Genomic DNA, 21,116 nt, shown 5'->3' with positions numbered 1-21,116 from the left:
CCTTTTTAGTCCCCTCACGATATTCTTGACCTCGAAACTAACACCAGGATTGACGGCAGTCCCAAGGGCAGGAGACGCGGTTTCATGCGCCTACGAACGTTTGCAACTGCAGCAGAAGGGCCGAGTCGAGGGGGGAACAAACCTACCAGGATAGAGTTTGAGGATTAACAGCTCTATCTGCCAAAGGCTGCCGGCAACGCAACGGCAGATGCATCTAGAAACCAACACCAGGATTTACAGCAGTCCTAGGGGAGGACACGCGGCTCCATGCGTCTACAAACGTTCGCAGCTGCAGTAGAAGGGCGAAGGGGAGGGGTTTTCTAACTTAATAGGATAGAGTTTGAATGATTAATAACTATAGATGCTTAGGGTTATTGGTAGTGCAACTGCAGATGTATCTAGAAATTTTATATTTGCTGAAACTGGAATTTGGCTCCGTAGTGCCAAGTGCAGAGTTTGTAAAGAAATACCTCTGAGACGCAGGGCTAGTTATGTTCAGGGTTCTTGGGATTACATGCAGTAGTGCGCAATGAGCAAGTGTGTTAATGATGTGGAGTGGAAGTTTAGAATGTGGATGTACAAAGTTTGCGGCTGTCTAATAGAAAAGCAGTAAGTACTTGGGAATTAATTTTTTGAATAATGCAGAATAGCCCTAGGCTCAGCCGGTCTCAGAATCGGAAACCGGCAGAGGGAGCAGGGCCTCTAAGTTTTGCGCCTGAACTTTGCAACTCGGAGCTGCAAACTGGAAAATGAGGTTGTCTTGTCCCCCTAATTAGGCATCCATCCAATTACAAGTACAATTAAACGTTATCAAATGTTCTGAAACGTTGATGATTACGCGGCTGATTGATTTAAAGAGGGAAAACTGTATTAAAGTACCTAAGAAAGTTCTACCTAAAGCTTTGAATTTGTATCCTTGTTGACAGGGGGTTGTAACGCACGAATAGTGCATCTTTCTACCTAACTGCGGGGGAAAACAATAGGTACACGGCAAAAAGCCCTTTTTAATTAGATCTAAAGTAGAAATCTTTGTACTGGAACTAAACTAAGTAAAGCTTAGTAGGTACTATTGAGCTTTCTGTATGTTATTCTTTGCCTGCTGGTAGTATAATTGCTGTAGGAATCCTTACTAGCTTTTCTTTTTAAAGGCTTAAGATAAGAAGGTTTACGCTACTCTAGAAATACTAATGTGTAACTATGTAATTGGTTAAACGCTTTTAGAAACTTTAAGGCAATTGACTTAGGTAAGTTTACTGCTAACGTTAGTGAAAAATAACTCTTGCAGCACTTAAGAGGACAAGAATTAACCTTTAGCTAGAGAGAGGTAGAATGCAACCTAATATGTAGTTATAGGTAGTTCTATTATATAGACAAGTAGGTTAAAAAATTCCTAAACAACTATATATAGTAGCTATCTCCTACAAGGTCCCTTTATGCTAGCCTTTACTATTTCTATATCTAAAATAGTTCATTACTTCTAAACTATGACTCTACTCTTTATTTTTGTAGCCATCTGTGTATTCAGATGTGCAGAGTCTAGTCCTCTCGTGAACTCAGCCTTAGCTGCAGAAGATACGCTATTCAACACTATTGATAACCCTAGAGTCCTACCTGCTCCCTTTTCAGAGGAAGAGTTATTCAAAGAGTTAATTAAAGTCATGACATATAACGGAACTCTTTTACAAGCAAATAGCTCTTCTTCTCCAGGCATCCTACCACGACAGCCATTTAATGAGAATGACGAAGACGTTAAATGCCATGAACACGATCATCTCCACCCGCCGCGGAATATAGAAACAGTCAAATACAACTCCTACGGCTCGACTTGCCAAGGTAACATTCGAGTAATTACCTGTCGTCCTTATAGTCCGGGATGGGCGTTGCTCTTGCCCACAATGCGTTCACAAATCGGCTGCGACAAAAACTACGTCTGTCGTCAAAATGGTGTTCGAAGAACTCGATTTGGTACCGCCCAGATGCCAACAACAACATGCGTCCTCGACGCCGCCCTGAAGATATGGGTAGTTGGTGGAAGAGAGATAGGAGAGAAATGCTGCAGTAAATTTACACTCAAACCGGCAGGGGCTGGGAAGACTGTTAGATTTCACGAGTGGGCATATAACGCTGTGACTGGGATTTATAAACAAGTTAAGTGGATGTATGTGAAAGTGAATGGGGGATACTATAAGTCAGCGCAGATGCTTTCAGACTGGACTGTTGAAGTCCCTGGGATTAAAGGTACAGATATTCTTGAGCTCTGTGCGTTTCCACTTTCTGGGGATGAGTTGAAACTTGCTGCTCAATTTACTGTTCTTTGAAATTGTAAGGATAGGAGTATAAGTAGATTGATATTGTTATTCTTTTGTATGTACGTGCGTATATAAAACAAAACTACCTCTTGCTGCCTGCCTAGTTAGGTAAGGCAGAATAAAGAGTAGCTACAACTAAGTATAGCTTTAGAGGTATTTATAAGCTTTCTGTATAATATTTCTTACTTGCTAGTAGTATAATTGCTGCAGAAATCTCTACTGGCTCTTTTCTGTTAAGGCTTAAAATTAAACTGCAGTCCTAAGGGCAAAATATGCAGTTCTATACTCCTAAAAATATTGTAACTGCAGAACAACAGCTGAGACAATGTAAGGTTAGCTAGACCTTAATCTTACTTACATTAAAACTGTATTGCATCCAATTAAAGAAGCCTTCCCTACTATAAGGAACTCTATTCTAGTAAGATGTAGTCTAAAGTAAAGAGACTACAATACTACTTATAGTTAGCCCTACTAACCTCTAATAGCTGCATTACCTAGATGCCGACAAAGTTACATTTACATACTCTATTACTATTAATAAAAGTAAAACTTGTAAGTTTAAGTAGCAGACGAATTGCTATTAATTCCGTCTTTATTTAGGTTCTATATATTAAAGTTTGCAGTGTAGGACTTAGTTTTTGCAACTATTAGTCCTAGTATAAGATTACAAATTTACATACATTACAGTTAGTATTAATATTAATAAACCTCTAACGTACACGCATAGCGAGTCGGCCAACATAGCGAGCCGGCCACTCCTTATCGCTAGAAAAAGCCCCTTTTCTAACTATTTATTAAAAAGTAGATTCTTAACTAATAAAGACCTAGTTTTTATTATTAGATAACGATAAGAGTTAGATTTTAAGAAATAATATTGTAGAAATTATTGTCTCTTCCTAACCCTAGGTTCTTAGTAATCCTCTTATCTAGAGGCCTAGATAAGAGGTAAGCTTAGTAATATAGGCTAGAAAGAGATAATAATTTTAATACTATTATTTCTTAAAATCTAACTCTTATCGTTATCTAATGCTAAAAACTAGGTCTTTATTAGTTAAGAATCTACTTTTTAATAAATAGTTAGAAAAGGGGCTTTTTCTAGCGATAAGGAGTGGCCGGCTCGCTATGTTGGCCGACTCGCTATGCGTGTACGTTAATATTAGTATTATTAGTTTTAGTACTGCCTAACTTTATCTTATACCTTATTAGGATACTATTAGGTTACCTATTAGATTCTTGCCTTATTTTAGCTGACTCTAAAGCTATCTGCAATTTGTTTTAGTATCTAAAGAATTACCTATTTTAATAACTGTACTTTAGACTGTATAACCCTACTATATTCTTTACTACTACTTTATTAGTAGTAGCCTAAGTTATAAAGTTATTCTATTAAATGTAAATTAGACGCGCAAGCTAAAAGAATAGAATGCTACTAGAGTCCAACTGAAATTACACTGCTAGCGAGGTCGAAATTAATACAGCATTTAAGTATATATATTGTTGGCACAAGGCGGATCGATATATCGATGATTTGGTGATAACCTCACTTTTGGATTGGTGACTGGCTATCAAGGAAGGAGGGATAACCAACAAGGGTGCCCTGCAATGGGCCGGTGAAGTGGGTGGCCCATAGTGGGGCACCCTTCCCTTAACCCCGAAATCCTCCCTTAACGCCGATCTGCCGATTCGGCAGCACCGATTCCTGCAAACCAACACTGGCAACTTTTCTCATGGCGAAAAAGTGCCTTTTTCGTGTTTTTCGCGGGATCGGCCGAATCCTCCAAAAACGCAATAAAATGAAAGGTATTATACTTTTACAGGTCACGTGGCCTCCCCACGTGATGTGATCCTCCTCCCGTTTGTTCCGCGGAGCAACGCAGTCTCACAACGTCACGATCAGGTGCGTTTCTCCTCAGCCGAAGCGTTGGAGGCGTATCCCTTCGTTTGACGGATTACAGCTGTCGATTGCTTCCTCCATCCATTGCCTTGTTCCCGTGTATATCCTCCCTTTTGCCTCGCGGGCGCAGCCTCGGTGGCCCTTCTCACGATCGGGTGAGGATCTCGGTTCTCGCAGCCTCGTGGGCTCTTCTCATCTTCATGGGGGCCTTGCTCGGCTTGTCGATCTCAGGCTCGGGCGACCCATCCCTCCATTCGTATCTGCGCTGATGAAGTTGTGATGAAGTTCTCAAGGGCCTGGTTGGGCGTTGCCTTCGTGAAGGCGTCTGCCAGGTTATCGTCTCCATGGATCCATCGGACTTCGTACAACTCGCGTCTCTCGTACGACTGCCGAAGGGCCATGATGTCGATCATCAGGCGCTTTTCCTGAGTTGTGCCCAGCTTGACCAGGCACTCGTACAGTGAGTAGGAGTCTGTACACGCGATTGTGGGTATAGGAGGGAGGTTGAGTTTCTTCGTGATCATGGCCAGTGTGGATGAGATGGCATAGGCCATGTCTACGCCTGCCACCATGCCATAGATCTCTGAGGCCAGCACGCTTCTGGTGACTCTTTTGGACTTCGTTGAGCTGTAGTGAACGACGTTGCCGGTCAGGGTGAAGGCATCCTCGTGGCCGTTGATCGGCTCTTCGTTTCCGAGGATGATGATGAAGCCGAGCTGTGAGGTCATATCGCGATTGTTAGCGAATGATCCATCCACGAACACAAAGAGCTTTGCGGATGCCAGGTCAAGGGGCACGAAAGTGAGGCCACGATCGAGGGATTTCATCTGCCACTCGATCCTTCGGTTGAGGTTCTTGATATCCTCATCGGTCGGATCCTGCTGCTGGGCCGCTGTCGACAGGTCGAAGCATGCCTCGGGTTGGCAGATGGAGGCAATGTAGGCACCACGTGCCCGCTGCTGGACGTAATCTTGCTTAGCAGTCGGCGACTTCGCGTCGATCAGCTGTAGCTTCGTCCCCTGGCCTTTCTGCCTCTGCGTAATGACAGTGCTGTCGGATGAGGCCATCGCGACGATTCCTCCGTTGAACAGGAGCTTCTCGTCAGCGCTCAAGTACGTCTTGGGCTTCGCCGAGAACGATGCCTTGGCGAGCTCATCGCCCTCTCTGGCATCGAACAAGCTGTCGGAGAGGCCGATGGTATCATCGGTCTGCATACCGACTATGCCGAAGTCTGCGTTGTCATCAGAGGGAAGCAGGAGACAAGGATCATAGGTTGATGAGATCATCTCGAGGTTTTCTTTGTGGTGGCGATTATAAGTCGCCCACCAGTGGGTGCCCGCCTCCGCGATCCCGTATAGGGGTTTCACAACCTCCATGATCGTCCCAGCGGGGTGTTCATCCCGGATCTGCAATGGCAATCGCGCGAGGATCGTTCGGTTGAGCTTCGATTGTGACTGAGTGTAGGCCTGGGTGATGTCTCGAAGCCACAGTCTGAAGCCCTCCAGAAGGAGCAGTGATGGGGCAAGGGCCAAGATGAGTCGTTGACTTGCGCGCTGGATCGTAGGCGACTGGGTGAGAATAGAGGTTTTGCCATCGTCCGCGTAGCCTTGGATCACGAGTCGAGATTTCTCGTATGGGGTGTCTGTTGTCTTGTCCTTCACCTCATTGACGATTCGTGACTTGAAGATCCTCACGCCCTTGTGGCGTACAGGGTCGAAGACGATGAACACGAAGACCCCTCTGTCGATGAGGGCCTTCACCTCCTTCTTCGTGGACTCCTCGAATGGAGCTCCAGGAGTCGTGATGATTCCCTTGTCTCGAAGCTCGATGGCAAGCTCCCGATCGGCTTCTTCCTTCGTGGACATGAAGATCATGACGACGTCGGTCTCTTGGATTAGGACCACCCCGTTGGAAGGCGTCTTGCGCGGTCGGCCCCTCGTTCGTCTGGGTGAAGGCGGCGCAGGCAACGAAGGAGCAGGATTCGCGACAACAATGGTATCTTGCATGGTGTCGTTCCTGTTGGCGACAGGCGCCTCGTTCGTGATCGCATCGCCGCGATCGTCAGGGACCGTGATGGCATCGTCTGGATCGGGGTGGTATGGTTTCACCACCGTCGATCGGAATACTCTCGCGCCGTTGGCATCAACGGTGCAGTTCTCGCCATCGACTGCGAGGAGGCGATAAGGACCGGACCATCCCCCTTTTTCACGCCACACGCGTACGAGGGATCCGATCTCTGCCACCTTCAGCGCCGAGGTGTCTGGTCCGTTGCGAGCGGCCAACGCGTCATTGACCTTCCTGGTCGCGTGAAGCTTCTTGATGGCTTCGCTCGCTTTCCTGACGGCGGCAGCACGTTGGACGATGTCTGGCGATGGGGGCGAGTCATGAGTGAGTCGCGGGTAGGCGCCGAAGACCAGCAGGGTCGGGACCACGCCGTCCGGGCCTGCAGTATCATTGATGGCCTTAAGCGCAGACTGAAGGATTGACTCCTTCGCCATCTCCGGGCAGTCACGTCGAATGACGTTATACGCCCTGCGCAGCATCGCGTGGTATCTCTCCACCTTGCCGATGCTGTGATGTGCCTCGACGGGAATGATCTTCAGGCCGCAGGCCATTGCTTCAGCTTCCTGGCGGAACTCGGTGGCCACGAAGTTACGGCCTGCGTCGGCGACGATCCAATCCGGAGGCCCTTGGTAGGTGTCGATCCATGCCGCTCGAAGAGCTTCCCACGCGGACTTCGCCGTCATGTCAGGTAGGAAGCGTCCGGCATTGAACGCAGTGGCCAGGTCGACGATGTGAAGGACGGGGACATTGCCGTCAAGGTATACGACGTCCACGAAGATCTCGTGGTTGAAGGCACAGTCGTCATGAATGGTGAATCTGAAGCGCTGAGGCGCGCTGCCGTTCATCTGGCATTGATGGCATACCTTCGTGAGGTGCTCGATCGCAGTCATTTCGACCTTGTGACCAGCCTCGTGAAGGACTTTATGGAGTCGTTGGACCGAAGGATGACCGAAGCGACGATGTAGTCGACGAAGCTCAGTGTCCGTCAGGTGACAATTCGCGATAGGATGCTCAGGAGGTCCCAAAAGCATCCATGGATGTCCCCACTTGCGGATCACAGGTACTGAGAGCTTCCCTTGGCGCATGACGTTGGCCAGGTTGTCGAATTGAATGTGAAGGCGATCCATATCGTGAAGGCACAGGAGAAACGGGGTATCCGCGGGTACGACGTGGAAGTCGATCGGGCCGAAGGAGGTACGGACCGTGACTGTCCCGATCGAAAGGACGGGATCACCACTGCCGAATCGGATCTTCGCTTCTCCGACTTGTGACGTATCGATCGTCACGTCACGATGTGTGCGTTGAAGGGCTGTCACTTGGTGTTGACCTGCTGTGGAGAAGTTGGCGGCGCCGGTATCCGGAAGGATGCCCTGGAATACCTCCGATGAGTATCGGTCGAGTGTGAAGGTCGTTGCCTCGCCCTTCGGCTTCTCACGGTATTCGTCGGTCTTCGTCAGTCGATGACGAACGGACCGATCGGCAAGGTATGATGTAAGGGCTCCTCCGTCGAAGCTCTTTTCGCCGAAGAAGGCCGTGCTGACCATGAAGGTATTGTCATAGCCGCCCTCTTCGAGGTCCGACTCGTCGCCGAGGCTGGCAGCAGGGGTAACCTCAAGGTGGTGACGGATATCTTCGTCACTGGAGCTGTTGTAGTCACACCCTTCGTAGCTGGCGAGGAAGGACGTGTATGTCTTTTTCGACGGTTCCTTCACGTGTTTGTTGCTCTTGAACTTCGCGTAGGCTTCACGTCGTTCGTCTGCAGTGTGACGCGTGGAGTAACATCCATGCTGGCGACAGACGTAACACTTCTTGTCGGTCGGAGGACCTCTGTCACGACTGTTGTCCGAAGACGTGTTGCCTTGTGAAGGTGCTCTTCTTCCGAAGCGGTTATCTCTGCCGGAGCCGCGGTATTGTCGATCCGTGACGTATTGGTTGTTCCCTCCAGATGGGTACTGTCGATGAGGGACAACACGCATTGCGGTCGCGATCGATGACCGAAGCTGTGAGCAGACTCCTTCGAGTGTAGGGGCTGGGTTATAAAGACAGAGATTGCACTCCTCGATCCCAGCGCAGGCATTGAGGAGCTGCATCTTCATGGCCTCCTCATTCTGCATGCTGTCGGGGAGTGCCCTCTGGATGACTTCAAGTCGCTCGATGAGGATCTCCAGGACCTCCGTCTTCGACTTGTCTGGGTTCCTCTCGCTGACGTTGACGAAGGTGGTATCTCGCCATTCGGAGATATATGACTGCTTCATCTGGGGTGTCTCGAAGTGGTTACGGACCATGTTCGTCATGACAGTGAAATCCTTGACACCGGGCTTGCAGATGCGTCGATAATAGAAATCGGCAGCCTTGTCGCGAAGCATTAACGAGAAGGCGAGGGCGTAGTGTTGCGGCTTGATATCAACCTTCGAGCAGGCATCAAGAAAGACGGCAACCTTCATGTCAAAGACATCATACATCTCCCCACCGTACTTCATCTTGTCTGTATTCAAGATGCGTGCGAGATCCCCCAACTGTCTCGACTGTATACGGTCCTCTTCGTTGCTGCGGAGATGAGTGAAGCCCGTCGGCGGAGGCAGTGGCGGGCGCGGGGAGTTTCTTCGGTGTTGAGTGTCGCCTCGGGCGAGGGGACCGCCGTGGTCATCTTCGTCGCCGCTGAGGATGTACTCGTCATCATTGGGGTCCATGAATGAGAATCTTGCTGACCGTCGAGGTCGAGTATCTACGTTGGGGTGTTTCGTGAATGAGATTGGAGATGTCTCACGCCCTGATGGGACTGGTGCTGGACGTCGCAGTCGATCGGCGGTGTCGCCAAGCAACTCTTCCATGGCCTTTGCGTTGTCAATGGCCTCCTGCCGGTGTTCTCGGACTCGAGCCATGGTGTCTCGGCGATCCTCTTGTGACTGCGGCACTTTTGCGAAGATAACGTCGGCTCCTGTGATGTCGCGGAAGAAGTCGTCATCTTGGATGGCGATCCTGAACTTCGAGGCGTCTCTGGCCACCTCCTCTACTTCCTCGCGTGACCACTCGTGATAACCTTGGTGTTCGAGACATTCGGAGAGGTTGGTGGCAATGCTCTCTCGGTTCTTGGCCACGTATACCCCTCGCTCGCGGAGGGTATCTCTCAGGATCTCCCTCATGACATTCCCGGCAGCGCTGAACACATCGACGGTCCATCCGTTGAAGTCTCTGACGAAGTGACGCCAGAGGTCTCGGCTGATCAACTTGTCATGATCCCACTGGGCGATAGCGTAGGCGATGTATGAGCCTATTTTCTTCGGCTCTGACTGGCCTGTGAAGACCTCGTCGACGTCGCCCCACGTCGCGTGGTCGATGAAGCGTGTGAAGGCTGAAGGGATTGGAAGGAGATTGGGGGTTGTCGATCCCATCGCAACCAGCGGTTGTTTTTGTGAAGGGTCTGATGGGTTGACCATTGTGATGAAAGATTAGACGGGTGACGAAGGGATGAAGGATAGGGTGAAAGATGTGATGGTGATGATGATCTTCGCGAGAGTCTGGTTACGTTGTTGTTGTTGTTTTTTTTTTTGTTTTTTTTTTTGCGTCTCGAAGACCGTGATCCTCCAGCTCGACCTCGTACTTGCGTTTGAGCGTCTCGTTGTCGGCGTCAAGCCCTGCGAGTCGGGTAAAGAGGAAAAGAGAAAGAGGGTAATGGAGGACGCGAAGGGCGCGTTATATAGGTTTTGTGATGATCGTGACGGTCCGCCGGCCCATACGATAATGGTCGTAATGGTCCGCGTGACGAGTTTTCGGGTGAGATGAAGGGGAAAAATTCGTATTGTGAAATGCCTGTCGAGCGAAGGCCTGAGCTTCGCAAGGTCGACTGGCAGCGTGATCTGACGCACTTGAAGGTATCGCCAACGGTCGACTGAACGGCGGAAGGCGAGTCTCTTCAAGGCAACCTCAACGGTCGACTGAACGACGGATAAGGTTGTTGTAGCAATCTCGGGGGCTCTCGATGGGCCGCCGAAATTCTCTTCTTTCTAGCCTAGCTTCTCTGTGGTTATGATCAACCACTGATCAGTGTTGGCACAAGGCGGATCGATATATCGATGATTTGGTGATAACCTCACTTTTGGATTGGTGACTGGCTATCAAGGAAGGAGGGATAACCAACAAGGGTGCCCTGCAATGGGCCGGTGAAGTGGGTGGCCCATAGTGGGGCACCCTTCCCTTAACCCCGAAATCCTCCCTTAACGCCGATCTGCCGATTCAGCAGCACCGATTCCTGCAAACCAACATATATAATATATTATTCCCTATGACTCTACCTCGTAGTCTCTTTTGTACTTAACCTATCTATTAAACAAATCTATCCACCTTTAAAATAAAGCTCTCTCTTCTTGCTGTGGTCCTTCCTGCTAGTTGTATTGTAACTCCTCTCTTTCAAGTCAATAACTCCACTACGAAGTTCTCGATTGATGTCGCCCCGGTAGAGCTGGATGTCGCCCCGCTTGGGCGTGAATTGCTCAATACACGCCTCGCGAATATCGGTCCCCGAGTTATTGGCCCCCGAGACGCCCGCACAAATCCACCATGCCCAGCTGGGCAGACATTCGATAGCTCCATCTGCTTTACCTACTCAAACATAAGTCGCTTCTGTAATAGTGCTGCAGGTGGTCCAGGGGAAAGAAAGGAAATTTTCTGACGTGCCGACGTAGTCTGTGTGCAGCGCGTACTGTCCAATGGCAGAAATTACGCTGATTGCATTCCACTTGTTTCAGTTATAAAGTGGAGGTCAGGCCCAAGTAGTTCAAAACAAGGCTGCACTGATGCTAGTAGTAAACGAGGGAAAACACACAGCCTTGAAATAGTTGCTTACGACACCAATCCGCACCCTATCCAAGTCGACAAGATCTTGTACTTAGGAGAACCTGGTGATGTAAATAAAGGAATTGGCGGCTCCACCTCTTTTTTTACTAGCGAACCCTGGAATTTTGACAGTGGAAGGCATATGCATGGTAAATACAGAAAATTGGTCTCCTAATCTAGGTTTAATATTGTACTAATAAGAATGTAGCTTGTGTTACTCTGGGGGTGCTACAGACCTGCATCTCTTTACGTGGATTATTTAAAAGTAACGGTTAGGGGCAGCTACTCTATTATTCTATTGCGGGCTGCAATGAGATTTAGGCATCCTTATATAACTATAAGCTAGATTCCTAAATTGATCTACTTTTGTATTCCTGGATACTAAGCGGTGTTATGAGCCACGGATCCGGACTCAGCGTAGTACAGCACAGCGGCGATATTGGCTACCGCAGACGAGATACGTCGTTGGTAAATCCCAGTGATGGTGGCTGATATGCGTTTTACGTCCAGCTTTTCGCCAGGCCTCGCTCGGCTGCATGTGTAGCTTAGCTGTCACCTTGCGTCTGTGATTTGACATCGTCTAGACCGTTGCCACTCAGACAGACCTTTTTAGCACCGATCGCTTCTACCTTTGAGGCAATCTGCATCAGTTTGTGGAGTTTCACTTGATTGCGGGAGAGGACCAGGCCGGAGCGCACGGTCAGAGACCAAAGTCAAGAGTTTTCGTGCAGGGGCTGAGTAAGAACTGTATATTCCTCGGTTCAGTTCATTTTTATCTTCTAGCTACAACGTTACTTGGAATTGCTGGAGACGCTTGTTAGCTCTGAAGCCGGGGAGCGTGTAGAAGAGGATGCGCTGTCGCTGTTAAAGCCTGTGTCTGATGCTGAAATGCTGAGAGTGTCGGCGAGGGCCTCGTCGGTATTGATCCCGAGGTTCTCGACGATGAACTGCGCGATCTCCAACGTCGAGTCTCCGCCCAGGGTTTTCAGCACCGGCACGTCCACTCCAGTCTCTTGGATGGACCAGTTACGCAACAGCACGGCCACCAGCGAGTCCACGCCTAGATCCACCAACGGCATGTTTGGATCAAGCTTGTCGGTGGACAGGGCAAGTCTAAGCTTGGCCAACATGGCGTCTGTGATGGTGTGAAAAGATGCTGTTAGCAGACGCATTCAAGCTGACTGTGGTTTCACACGTCGAGGACGTATCAACAGACCTTTGACAATCTTGAGAGCTTGTTCCAGCCCATTCGCTTGAGCCAGACGAGCCTTGAGGGGGACTCTCGCCTCTTGGTGAGCCGACCCTGCTCCCTGAGCCCCGCTCGCGCTTCTATCACGAACCCAGTGGGAGAACTTGGGGCTCAGCCCCCAGAAGGTATCCGCAGCCTTTTCCGTCGTCAAGTGCTGCAGACCGGTGATGATTTCCGAATCGCCCACCTCGGGGCCTTCACGACAGGCCACGACGGCCTCGGCGAACATCTGATGGAGGTCCGGCTCCGACACGGGCAGCAGCTGCGAACGATTCAGCAGACGGTCGGCGGCGTGCCGGTCGAGGCCGCCGGTGCGACGCTCCCGCTCGACGTAGCCCACGCCGACGACCATGTTGATGTCGATGGCGCTGCCCGGGAGACCGCGGGCGCGGCGGTTTCGCACCAGCGCCGTTTGGAAGCAGTTGGCGGCCGAGTAGGCCATTTGTCCCATGTTTCCGATGATGGAGGCGAACGAGGTGAGGACGATGAACCAGGAAAGGTCGCCCTCCTCGGAAAAGAGCTTGTCGAGATGTTGCGTCCCGTCCACCTTGGGTCGAAGCACCTGCTGCAGAGTATCAAAGTCTGTCTCGACCATGGGCTTGTCTCGCAGGATCATGGCACCGTTGGCCACGCCGGTGATCTTAGGGAAGCCGAGTTCGTTCAGGATTGCATCTTTGGCACGCGCTGTACTTGCGAAGGAGGTGACGTCCCTATGGGTTGGATGGGAAGCCGTTGTTAGTATTCGGACCTCAAAGGTAGAAGAGAGGGCCCCGTTACGCAGGACAAGTGCGGAACAAACATGGGACAAAGGCAACAAAACACTTACATCGAGACTCCGCCCACGCGTGCGCCGTTCTTGGCGCCGTGAGCCTCCACCCAGTCTTGAGGCAACTTGGGGTTCCTGCTCGACAAGACGATGTTCCGGGCGCCGTGGTCGACCATCCAGTCACACAGCGAGCGGCCCATGTCTCCGGCGAGACCGACCAGCCAATACGTCTCGTCACTGCGGAATAGGCCAGGTCGGCGGTCGATGGGTTCCACTTCGACGTTGACCATGGGCGAGGATGGCTCGGCGTGCTCCGCCCAGTCAATGATGCGAAGGTCCCTGGGTCGCGTGAATCTCGCCTGTTCTGTCGAGATCTCGTTGAGATGCACCATTTCCAGCGGCATACCATCCGGGATGTCGTAGAGCAAGTCTGTCGCCAGCTTGTTACCGTCCCGCAGAAGCCGCGCAACGGGCTCGAGATTGCAGCCGGAGGCGGTCGCAGTGGCGGCGAACGTCTGCACCGGCTCCGCCTGCGCGGCCAAGAACAACGACATGTCGTAACGGGCAGTGTGCGAGGGCAAGTTCTCTCGCAGCGTGGCCGACAAGGCGTACTCGGGGCCCCCGCCGTCCAACTTGTAGACATGGCTGTCACCATCCGCGACAAGGCCGTATTCGGACATGTCGACAAAGACGTCCAGCTTCTTGGGGATGGCGGCGGCAATGACCCGACCCGGCGACCGTGGGTGTAGGCAGATCCAGTTTTGCTTGCTTGCTTTGACGGGTTCGGCCGACGTGAAGCGGACGTTGATCTGCCTCTCTCCCGCGAGCTTGGCGAAGATGCCGGCGAAGACGGCGTCGGGGCTGTGGAGAAGCACGCTGCCCCTGGGAGGGATCACCTCGAACAGCCTGTGGCAGAACAGAAACCCCGCCACGTACGACAAGAAGGGCTGGATGATGCTCTCACCGCTTGTGGGGATCGCGCATGCCCTGGGCACTACAACGGTCGAGGCGTGCTTCGGCGCCACGCAGACGTATCGAGTGCCGTCGCCACGAAGAGCAGCATCGTGGCCAACGACGAGATGTAGCCAGCCGGCGGGTGTGCGGACGGATGACAAGAGGGCATAGTCGACGTCCATGACCATCATATCCTCAGTCTGCGCACCGGCGTCGGTGAACACGTCCAAATCCGTCTGGATGCCCTCGCGAGCTTCTTCCCTCAGGTTCCAGCATGTCTCTGCCTCGTTCCACGACGCTCTGACAAGAGGCGCAGCCGCCGTTACGGACAGGTCCCCACCGCGCGGGAGCCCGATGAACTTGGTCACGCGTCGATGGAGCGAGTTGTATCTGTCGTTCCTCGCGGGATCCGGAACCACTCTCAGAACCTTGAGGACGCCGTCCTCGAACGCGTACTCGGGCTCAAGGGTCCATGTCATGTTCTTCTGGACCCTCTTGGCCTTCCACTCGTGCTGTATGGCGAGCTTCAGAACGGTATCCGCGACAACGTTGGCAGGCAGGTCCGAGGCCTTGTCGACGTCCAGCATCTGGAAGCTCTTGACCCCCATCTCGTTGACAAGGGTACGGATGACACCGGCCATCATCGAGGCAAAGGGCACAATGCCGTTCCGCGCGCCCGCAGTCAGCCAGAGGATGCTAGAGCACGGCGTCAGCGCTCCTTTCAGAGCCTCCCATCTGTGGCTGGTCAAGTCCTCGAAGACGGGAGCGTTTAGCTCGACGAGGGAGAGTAATGTGCAGTGTTCCGGCAACTTGAGACCCTCTCTGCCATCTTCATCATGCGGCGCAAGGGCGTCGAGTGACTCGATCTCATGGATCCTCTCCACCGTGACATTGGCGACGGCGGCCGTGTCACGACTCGCTGACGCGAGAATGCTGCGAATACCCTTGGCCAGCGCTTCCGCATCACGTCCTACCCGAGTGCCCAAAAGAACCAGGTCCGGGATGATGTATTGCTTGGACTCTGCTGCCGCCAATGGTGCACGCAGGATACGGAAGTCGTCGTCGATGGCTCTCGCCATCCAAACGGAGGCCTGGTTGTATAAGCCATTGAGGACAGGCGTGGCCGTCTCGATGCCCGCAAATCCGCTTGCCTTCAGCAGAGTATCCCATTCGGCGAGCGAGACGGTCGGTCCCCAGGGGCGGCCCGTCTCGGCACCGATCCACCAGCCTTCCAAGCCGCCCTGGACGAAGCCGGCGCGGATGGCCGTGTCGTCGACACACTCGACCGCCATGAGGAACCCACCGGGTTTCAGCAGGGTGCGGCAGTTCCGCAGCGTCTTGCCCAGATCAGGGGTCGCGTGCAGAACGTTGCCCGCAACGGCAAGATCGTACATGTCCGTGACGAAGCCCTGCGCGGCCGGCTCGTTGTCGATGTCCAGCGCCTTGTACTCGAGACGTTCTCCCCACGCGGCCAGGTTCTCCCGGGCCTTCTCGAAGAAGCTCGGCGAGATGTCGGTGAAGGTGTACGAGGCGAAGGACTCTGACAGGGCGGACACGATGCCCTTGGTTGTCCCGCCGGTGCCGGCGCCGATTTCGACAATGGACATCTGCGGGTGCCGGCGGGAGACCTGCAGCGCGAGGTTTGCGCTCCACTTGTTGAGGTCCGCGAGCCCGAGACCCTGTTCATAGTATCGGTCGAGAAGACCACCGGCCATCATGTGGACCAAGATGTTCTCGTCTTTGCGGATCACGTCGGGCAGGTTCCGGCCGACTGCGAGACCGAGTTGAACGTCCGCGTCGTCGGCGATCGGAGCACTGATGCGGTCGATGGTCGGCTGGTCGTCCTCCAGCCAGCGTGCCGGGATGTACGGATGCTTCCCACTCTCGACGAGCTGATGGACGTGATCCGCCCAACGCAGCAAGCCAAGACGGTGATCTGCGAGTGGAGGATTGCGGTTGTCCTTGGCCTTCTCGACGTGCAATGTTTCTCGGATGGTGCGCAGGTAGAAGAAGGATATCCGCTCGAGGGCCTCGGCCTTTGCCAGGCCGTCGGGAGCCACGGCGAACCCCGTCGTCTCGGCGAGGGCGCGCTCGCCGCTCGGAGCGTCCGCTACCCACGCGTACTGAGCAAACACGTGGCGGTCGTTGGCGGGCGCAAACTTGGAGAGCGGCACAAAGGCCAGACCCTCGATCTCCAACAGCTTCTGCCCATAGCCCGTCGTGTACAGGTCGACATCGCCCACCATGCGGTTCCGTTGCGTCGCGTCCGTCAAGACCGTGTCGAAGGCCAGGAGGTGCTCTTCGTGCGCGGCGCTGGGCTGTGCCGCCGCCGCCGCCGATAGCAGACCAGGGTTGATGCGAATTCGTTTGATCTCGCGGGGCGCGTGCATCGACCAGAGGCGGTTGTCTCCCGGGGCCGAGTAGGCCGCGAAGAGGGCCTGGAGGACGCTGTCTAGCATGCCGGTGTGGATGAGCAACGGCGTCTCGGTGCTATCAGGCTCGACGACGGGTCGGCGGACGGTGCCGCTCGAGACGTCCAGCTTGCGCTGCAGGCTGGTGATGCACTTGAAAGGCCCCTCGTAGTAGTAGCCTAGCTTCGTCATGGCGGCGTAGAAGTCGTCCACTGCCACGTCAGCCATGGCAAGAGGCGCGCCGGCCCGAGGTGCGAGCATGTCCGGGTCGTGTTGCCCGAGGGTGATGAGCACCTCGCAACAGCAGTTGAGCAGCAGCTCGTTGGCCTCCTTGCTTGGGGGCGATGAGCAGGTGAACCGGGCGGCGATGGTGCCTTTGACGGCCTCTGCGGCGGTGTTGTCGCTCTGTTGCATGGCCCAACGGATGCCCGACAGAGCCACCACGGTCTCCGTCCCGGCGTTGGGAATAGCCAAGGCCTTTCTGATGTCGATGTTGTTGAACTCGAGCAGCCGCACCGAGTGTTTGCCAGCCAGCCTCATGCAGGCCTCGACTGCCATGACGAGGTAACCGGCTCCCGGGAACACCTGTTGCCCCTGGAGCGAGTGCCCAGAGAGCCAGGGGATCTCGTCTGGCTTGAGCCAGTTGACCCATTTCCACTCCTCGGCAGAGGCGTCCGAGGTTTTGCTACCGAGCAGGTCGTGGAACACGTCCTCTTGTCGGAGAAAGTTCCGCGTCGACCGAGCCTCCCACCAGAGTGGCCTGTCGTGATCCCACGCGTATGTCGGCAGGTCGGACAGGAGCCGAGCGCGTCCGGCACCAAAGGATTCCTGATAAGCCTGCAGGCGCAGAGGTTCTGGACCGCGGAGTGTCCACAGGCCTCCCAGCAGCTCGGAGAAAGCATCGACGTCGTTCACGCCGCGTTGAAGGGTCCCAAAGTATGGAAGAGGGTTGCCGGCCAGCCCGTTTCCAACTGTCTGGACGATGTCCGTCGCCGGCCCCTTCAAGGCCGGATGCGGCCCGACTTCGATGGCGACGTTGACGCCAGGGTGCGCGGCGAGCGCTGCCTTGAGAGCACTCAAAAACAGGACCGGGCTCGTCATGTTGCGCACCCAATACGTGGCGTCGATACCGGCGTCCGGAGCCATCAGAATACCGCCGCCGCCGTCGACGCTCGAGTACCACCGAACGGCACCCGCGTCTTCATTGGGCGTGGGACACTTGATGCCGCAGGCAATCAGAGACTCCTCATACGCCTTCGCAGAGGCAAGCATGTGATGTGAATGGTACGCCTTGTCTACGCGGAGGAGCCGGCAGAACTTGCCCTCCTCCTCGAAAACGGACTTGGCCTGTAAGACGGCACTTTCGTCCCCGGACAAGGTCACGCTGGAGGGGGAGTTGACGGCGGCCACGGTGATGCGCCCTTCCATATCTTCGGACTCGCAGAGGGCCGCGGCGTCTTCGTGAGATGTTCCCACGGCGAGCATGGCACCCTTTTCACCCCCGCCATGTTGACGCGTCACCCACAAGCCACGGTAGTAGGCGACGCGGATGGCATCCGTGGCGGAGAGTAGGCCGGCCGCGTACGCGGCAGCAATCTCCCCAGAGGAATGGCCGACGACAGCTTCAAACTGGATGCCGGCCAGCCGTAGAAGATGAACAAGGATGATCTGCACGGCGGTGCACAGTGGCTGCGCTACGTCGGCGGCTGCGACTCGGGAGATGTCGTCTGGGGCAGATAGCTGGTCGATGAGTTTCCAACTGGGCCGGTCGTGCTCGACGGGCAATGTATCGAGGGATGCTTGCAGGTCGGCTAGGACGGACGAGGCAACCGGAGAGGCGGCGATCAACTCAACCCCCATCCTCGGCCACTGCGCGCCCTGTCCGGTGAAGATTCCCAGGTACGATGTGGATGGCTCCGCGGATGTTCTCCCCCATGATCCCATCCTATCGTCGCTCTCATCTTCCTTTCCTTTACGGACCACATCACGAATCTTGTCTGCGAGATCGGACGCCGTTGAAGCCGTCAGTGCCACCTTGTAAGGCAGGGCAGATCGTCTGCAGCCGAGCGTGTATCCCAAATTGTCGAGGTTGACGTCCGGGTGATCCTCGAGGTAGGACTCGTACTTGGCGAGCAACCCGCTCAGTGCGTCCTCGGAAGCAGCGGAAAACATAAAAGGCAGCACTACTACCGGAGCACGGCTACTCTCCCCTATCCTCTGCCCGGAGGGCGACCTCTCCTCGTAGCTTTCCAAGATGGCATGGGCATCAGTGCCTCCGAAGCCTAGAGTTGGCAATTGCGCGGTTAGCTCTCTTCAGGCGTTGTGTGGCAGAGTCTTGCGAACACACGATATTCAGACTTACCAAAACTGTTCACACTGGCTCTCCTCGGTTGGTTTCCGGGCACTGCCGGCCACGGCCGCAGCTCCGTCGGGATGCACAAGTGCTTGTAGTACGGCGCTACCCCGGGAGATAGCCGATTGAACAACAGGTTGGGCGGGATCTCGGCATGCTTGAGAGCAAGACAACCCTTTAAAAGACCCGCGAGCCCGGCCGTGCCCTCTGTGTGGCCTACGAGGGTCTTGATAGAGCCCACGAGAAGCCGGTCGTCTTGCTCATAGGCGTTGTCGCCATCCGGGTAAAAGGCCGACGCGAGCGCCGACGCCTCCTGAGGGTCGCCGACGGGGGTTCCCGTTCCGTGCGCCTCGAAGAATTGCGGCCAGTTGGCCCTGTTCGCCAAGTCCAGCCCGGCTTCTTCGTACGTCCGCCTGATCAGGTCCGCCTGCGCCTGACCGCTGGGCATGGTAATCCCTAGCGTTCGCCCATCGTGCGTGAAGCCCGTGTTGCGGATGATGCCTTCGATCGCGTCGCCGTCGGCAATGGCGTCGCTCAGCCGCTTGAGAAGCACCGTCGCTATGCCGTCGCCGCGCGCGTAGCCGTCGGCGTCGGCATCCCACATGCGCGAGCGGCCGGTGGGGGAGAGCATGTTTAGCTTGCTTTCCGTCAGGTAAGGGGAGACATTGATCATCAGATTGGTACCGCACGCCACGGCCACACGGGAGCGTCCTGTTCGCAGTTGGTCTACTGCTTGGTGGACGGCAACCTAAAGAACTCATATAACATCGTCAGCGAACGACCGGCCGGGGAGATAATCTTGTGGGATGTGTTGTTCTTGAGTAAGATGCTTGCTTACCAGACTGGATGAACACGCCGTGTCGATTGTCATTGACGGGCCATGCCAGTTGAAGTAGTAGGAAATGCGGCTGGAGGCGTTGCTAGGCGAGACGCCGGTGGCCGTGTATTGTGGAATGAATGTCGAGTCGAGCCCCAACGTGATGTTGTAGTCGGTGCACATCATGCCGACGTAGACGGCCGTGTCCGAGTTTTGGAGCGAGGAGAGCGTGAACCCCCCGTGTTCCATGGCTTCGTACACGACCTCGAGCAGCATGCGATGCTGGGGGTCCATGGCCTCTGCTTCTGCGGTGCCCACGCCGAAGAACTTTGTGTCAAAATGTCGAATGTCATCTTGCTCGTCCAGGAAGTAGGATTCCGTTACGTTTGTGGTGCCGTGATGGCTGCCTGTCGGGTGGTAGAATTTGTCGAGATTCCATCTCTGCTTCGGAATGCGCTGGGCAAGATCGCGGGGCGACCTCAGAAGCTCCCACAGTTTGGAAGGCGAGTTGGCAGATCCTGGGAAGCGACATCCCATGCCAACGATGGCTATAGGCTCTAGCGCGTGAGCATCCATGGCTGATGTGACGCGGTAGAACTCTGCGCAAGACTCTAATACAGCCAAAGCGGACAAGGGAGAAAGTTGAAGTGAATGGGATGAATAGGCACCAACAAAGCTCGCTTGGAAGTGACGACTCTTACAAGATCGAATGGAACAACATCAGACGTACTCTATCTTATGTACTGTGGATAGTCCGTGTCAGACACCGCTGCTAGAGAACCATTCTGTTTCACCTCATCTGTTAGACATCGTCCATCACGATTCCTTAGCAGTGTGAAACCTCTCTAGAAGAACTGCTGAGCGTTACACTCGAGACTGCGAAATCGACCCGTGTGCACCGCCGCAGAGCTGCTGATTACTAAACGCAGCCCCGGCGTGTTGCTGACCATGATCAAACACAATTTATTTCAGAACTTTGCGCTCTGAGCCAAGAAATCCGCCGGACCGGCTACAACTTACTCGTCAAGTCAGGTGGACTGGTGTATGTCTTGCAGCCGACGGGATACGGGGATGTTTCGAAAGGTCTGGCAGCAACTTGGCGGAGACGGGTTACATGTCAACATGTGTATTATCGTCGGGAGTTCGTGGTTTGTCGTGCAAGTGTTCTAAACGACCTGCACGTCCAACCCGCCATCCCAGCAAAACCTTAGACGGTAAGATTCTCTTGGGTCAAGTCAAGAGGACTTGGCAGTTGCCTCGCCACGGCGGCAGTGGGGTGGAAGGGAGTCAATCTTTATTTTTATTTATTTTTTACTTCATGAAGAACCGAGCATTGAATCCGCCACCATTGGCTGACGGACAAAAATAGTCTGACTACTGCCGGTACCCTTCCTTCATCTTACCTCCGCCGCTGATCGGCCCTTACCCCTCCCCACTACGGCCCCATGGCACCTTGCATAAGCAGG

At 53.9% G+C, this 21,116-nt stretch overlaps 3 protein-coding genes across 3 annotated transcripts; all 3 read right to left on the bottom strand.

Moving 5' to 3' along the window:
- Positions 1–4,430: 4,430 nt before the first annotated feature.
- CH63R_09689 (Aurora kinase 2 splicing) lies at positions 4,431–5,489 on the bottom strand (the record flags this gene model as incomplete). Its single annotated transcript, XM_018304663.1, has 1 exon — positions 4,431–5,489. One exon carries the CDS (start codon positions 5,487–5,489, stop codon positions 4,431–4,433), a length of 1,059 nt encoding a protein of 352 aa, XP_018156686.1.
- Positions 5,490–7,321: 1,832 nt separating this feature from the next.
- Positions 7,322–9,704, bottom strand: CH63R_09688 (Glycosyl transferase; the record flags this gene model as incomplete). The annotated part of the gene is made up of 2 exons (XM_018304662.1): positions 7,322–7,330; positions 7,356–9,704. The coding sequence occupies 2 exons, from the start codon at positions 9,702–9,704 to the stop codon at positions 7,322–7,324; spliced, it is 2,358 nt and encodes a 785-aa protein (XP_018156685.1).
- A 2,187-nt stretch (positions 9,705–11,891) lies between these two features.
- On the bottom strand, positions 11,892–20,226 carry CH63R_09687 (Polyketide synthase/peptide synthetase; the record flags this gene model as incomplete). The annotated part of the gene is made up of 5 exons (XM_018304661.1): positions 11,892–12,235; positions 12,317–13,059; positions 13,176–18,762; positions 18,843–19,581; positions 19,672–20,226. 5 exons carry the CDS (start codon positions 20,224–20,226, stop codon positions 11,892–11,894), a joined length of 7,968 nt encoding a protein of 2,655 aa, XP_018156684.1.
- Positions 20,227–21,116: the final 890 nt, after the last annotated feature.

The sequence above is a fragment of the Colletotrichum higginsianum genome, chromosome 6, assembly GCF_001672515.1.
Source record: "Colletotrichum higginsianum IMI 349063 chromosome 6, whole genome shotgun sequence".
Lineage (NCBI taxonomy): Eukaryota > Fungi > Ascomycota > Sordariomycetes > Glomerellales > Glomerellaceae > Colletotrichum > Colletotrichum higginsianum.
Note: the sequence above shows the minus strand (reverse complement) of the source record. Positions and strands in the feature narration are given on the sequence as shown.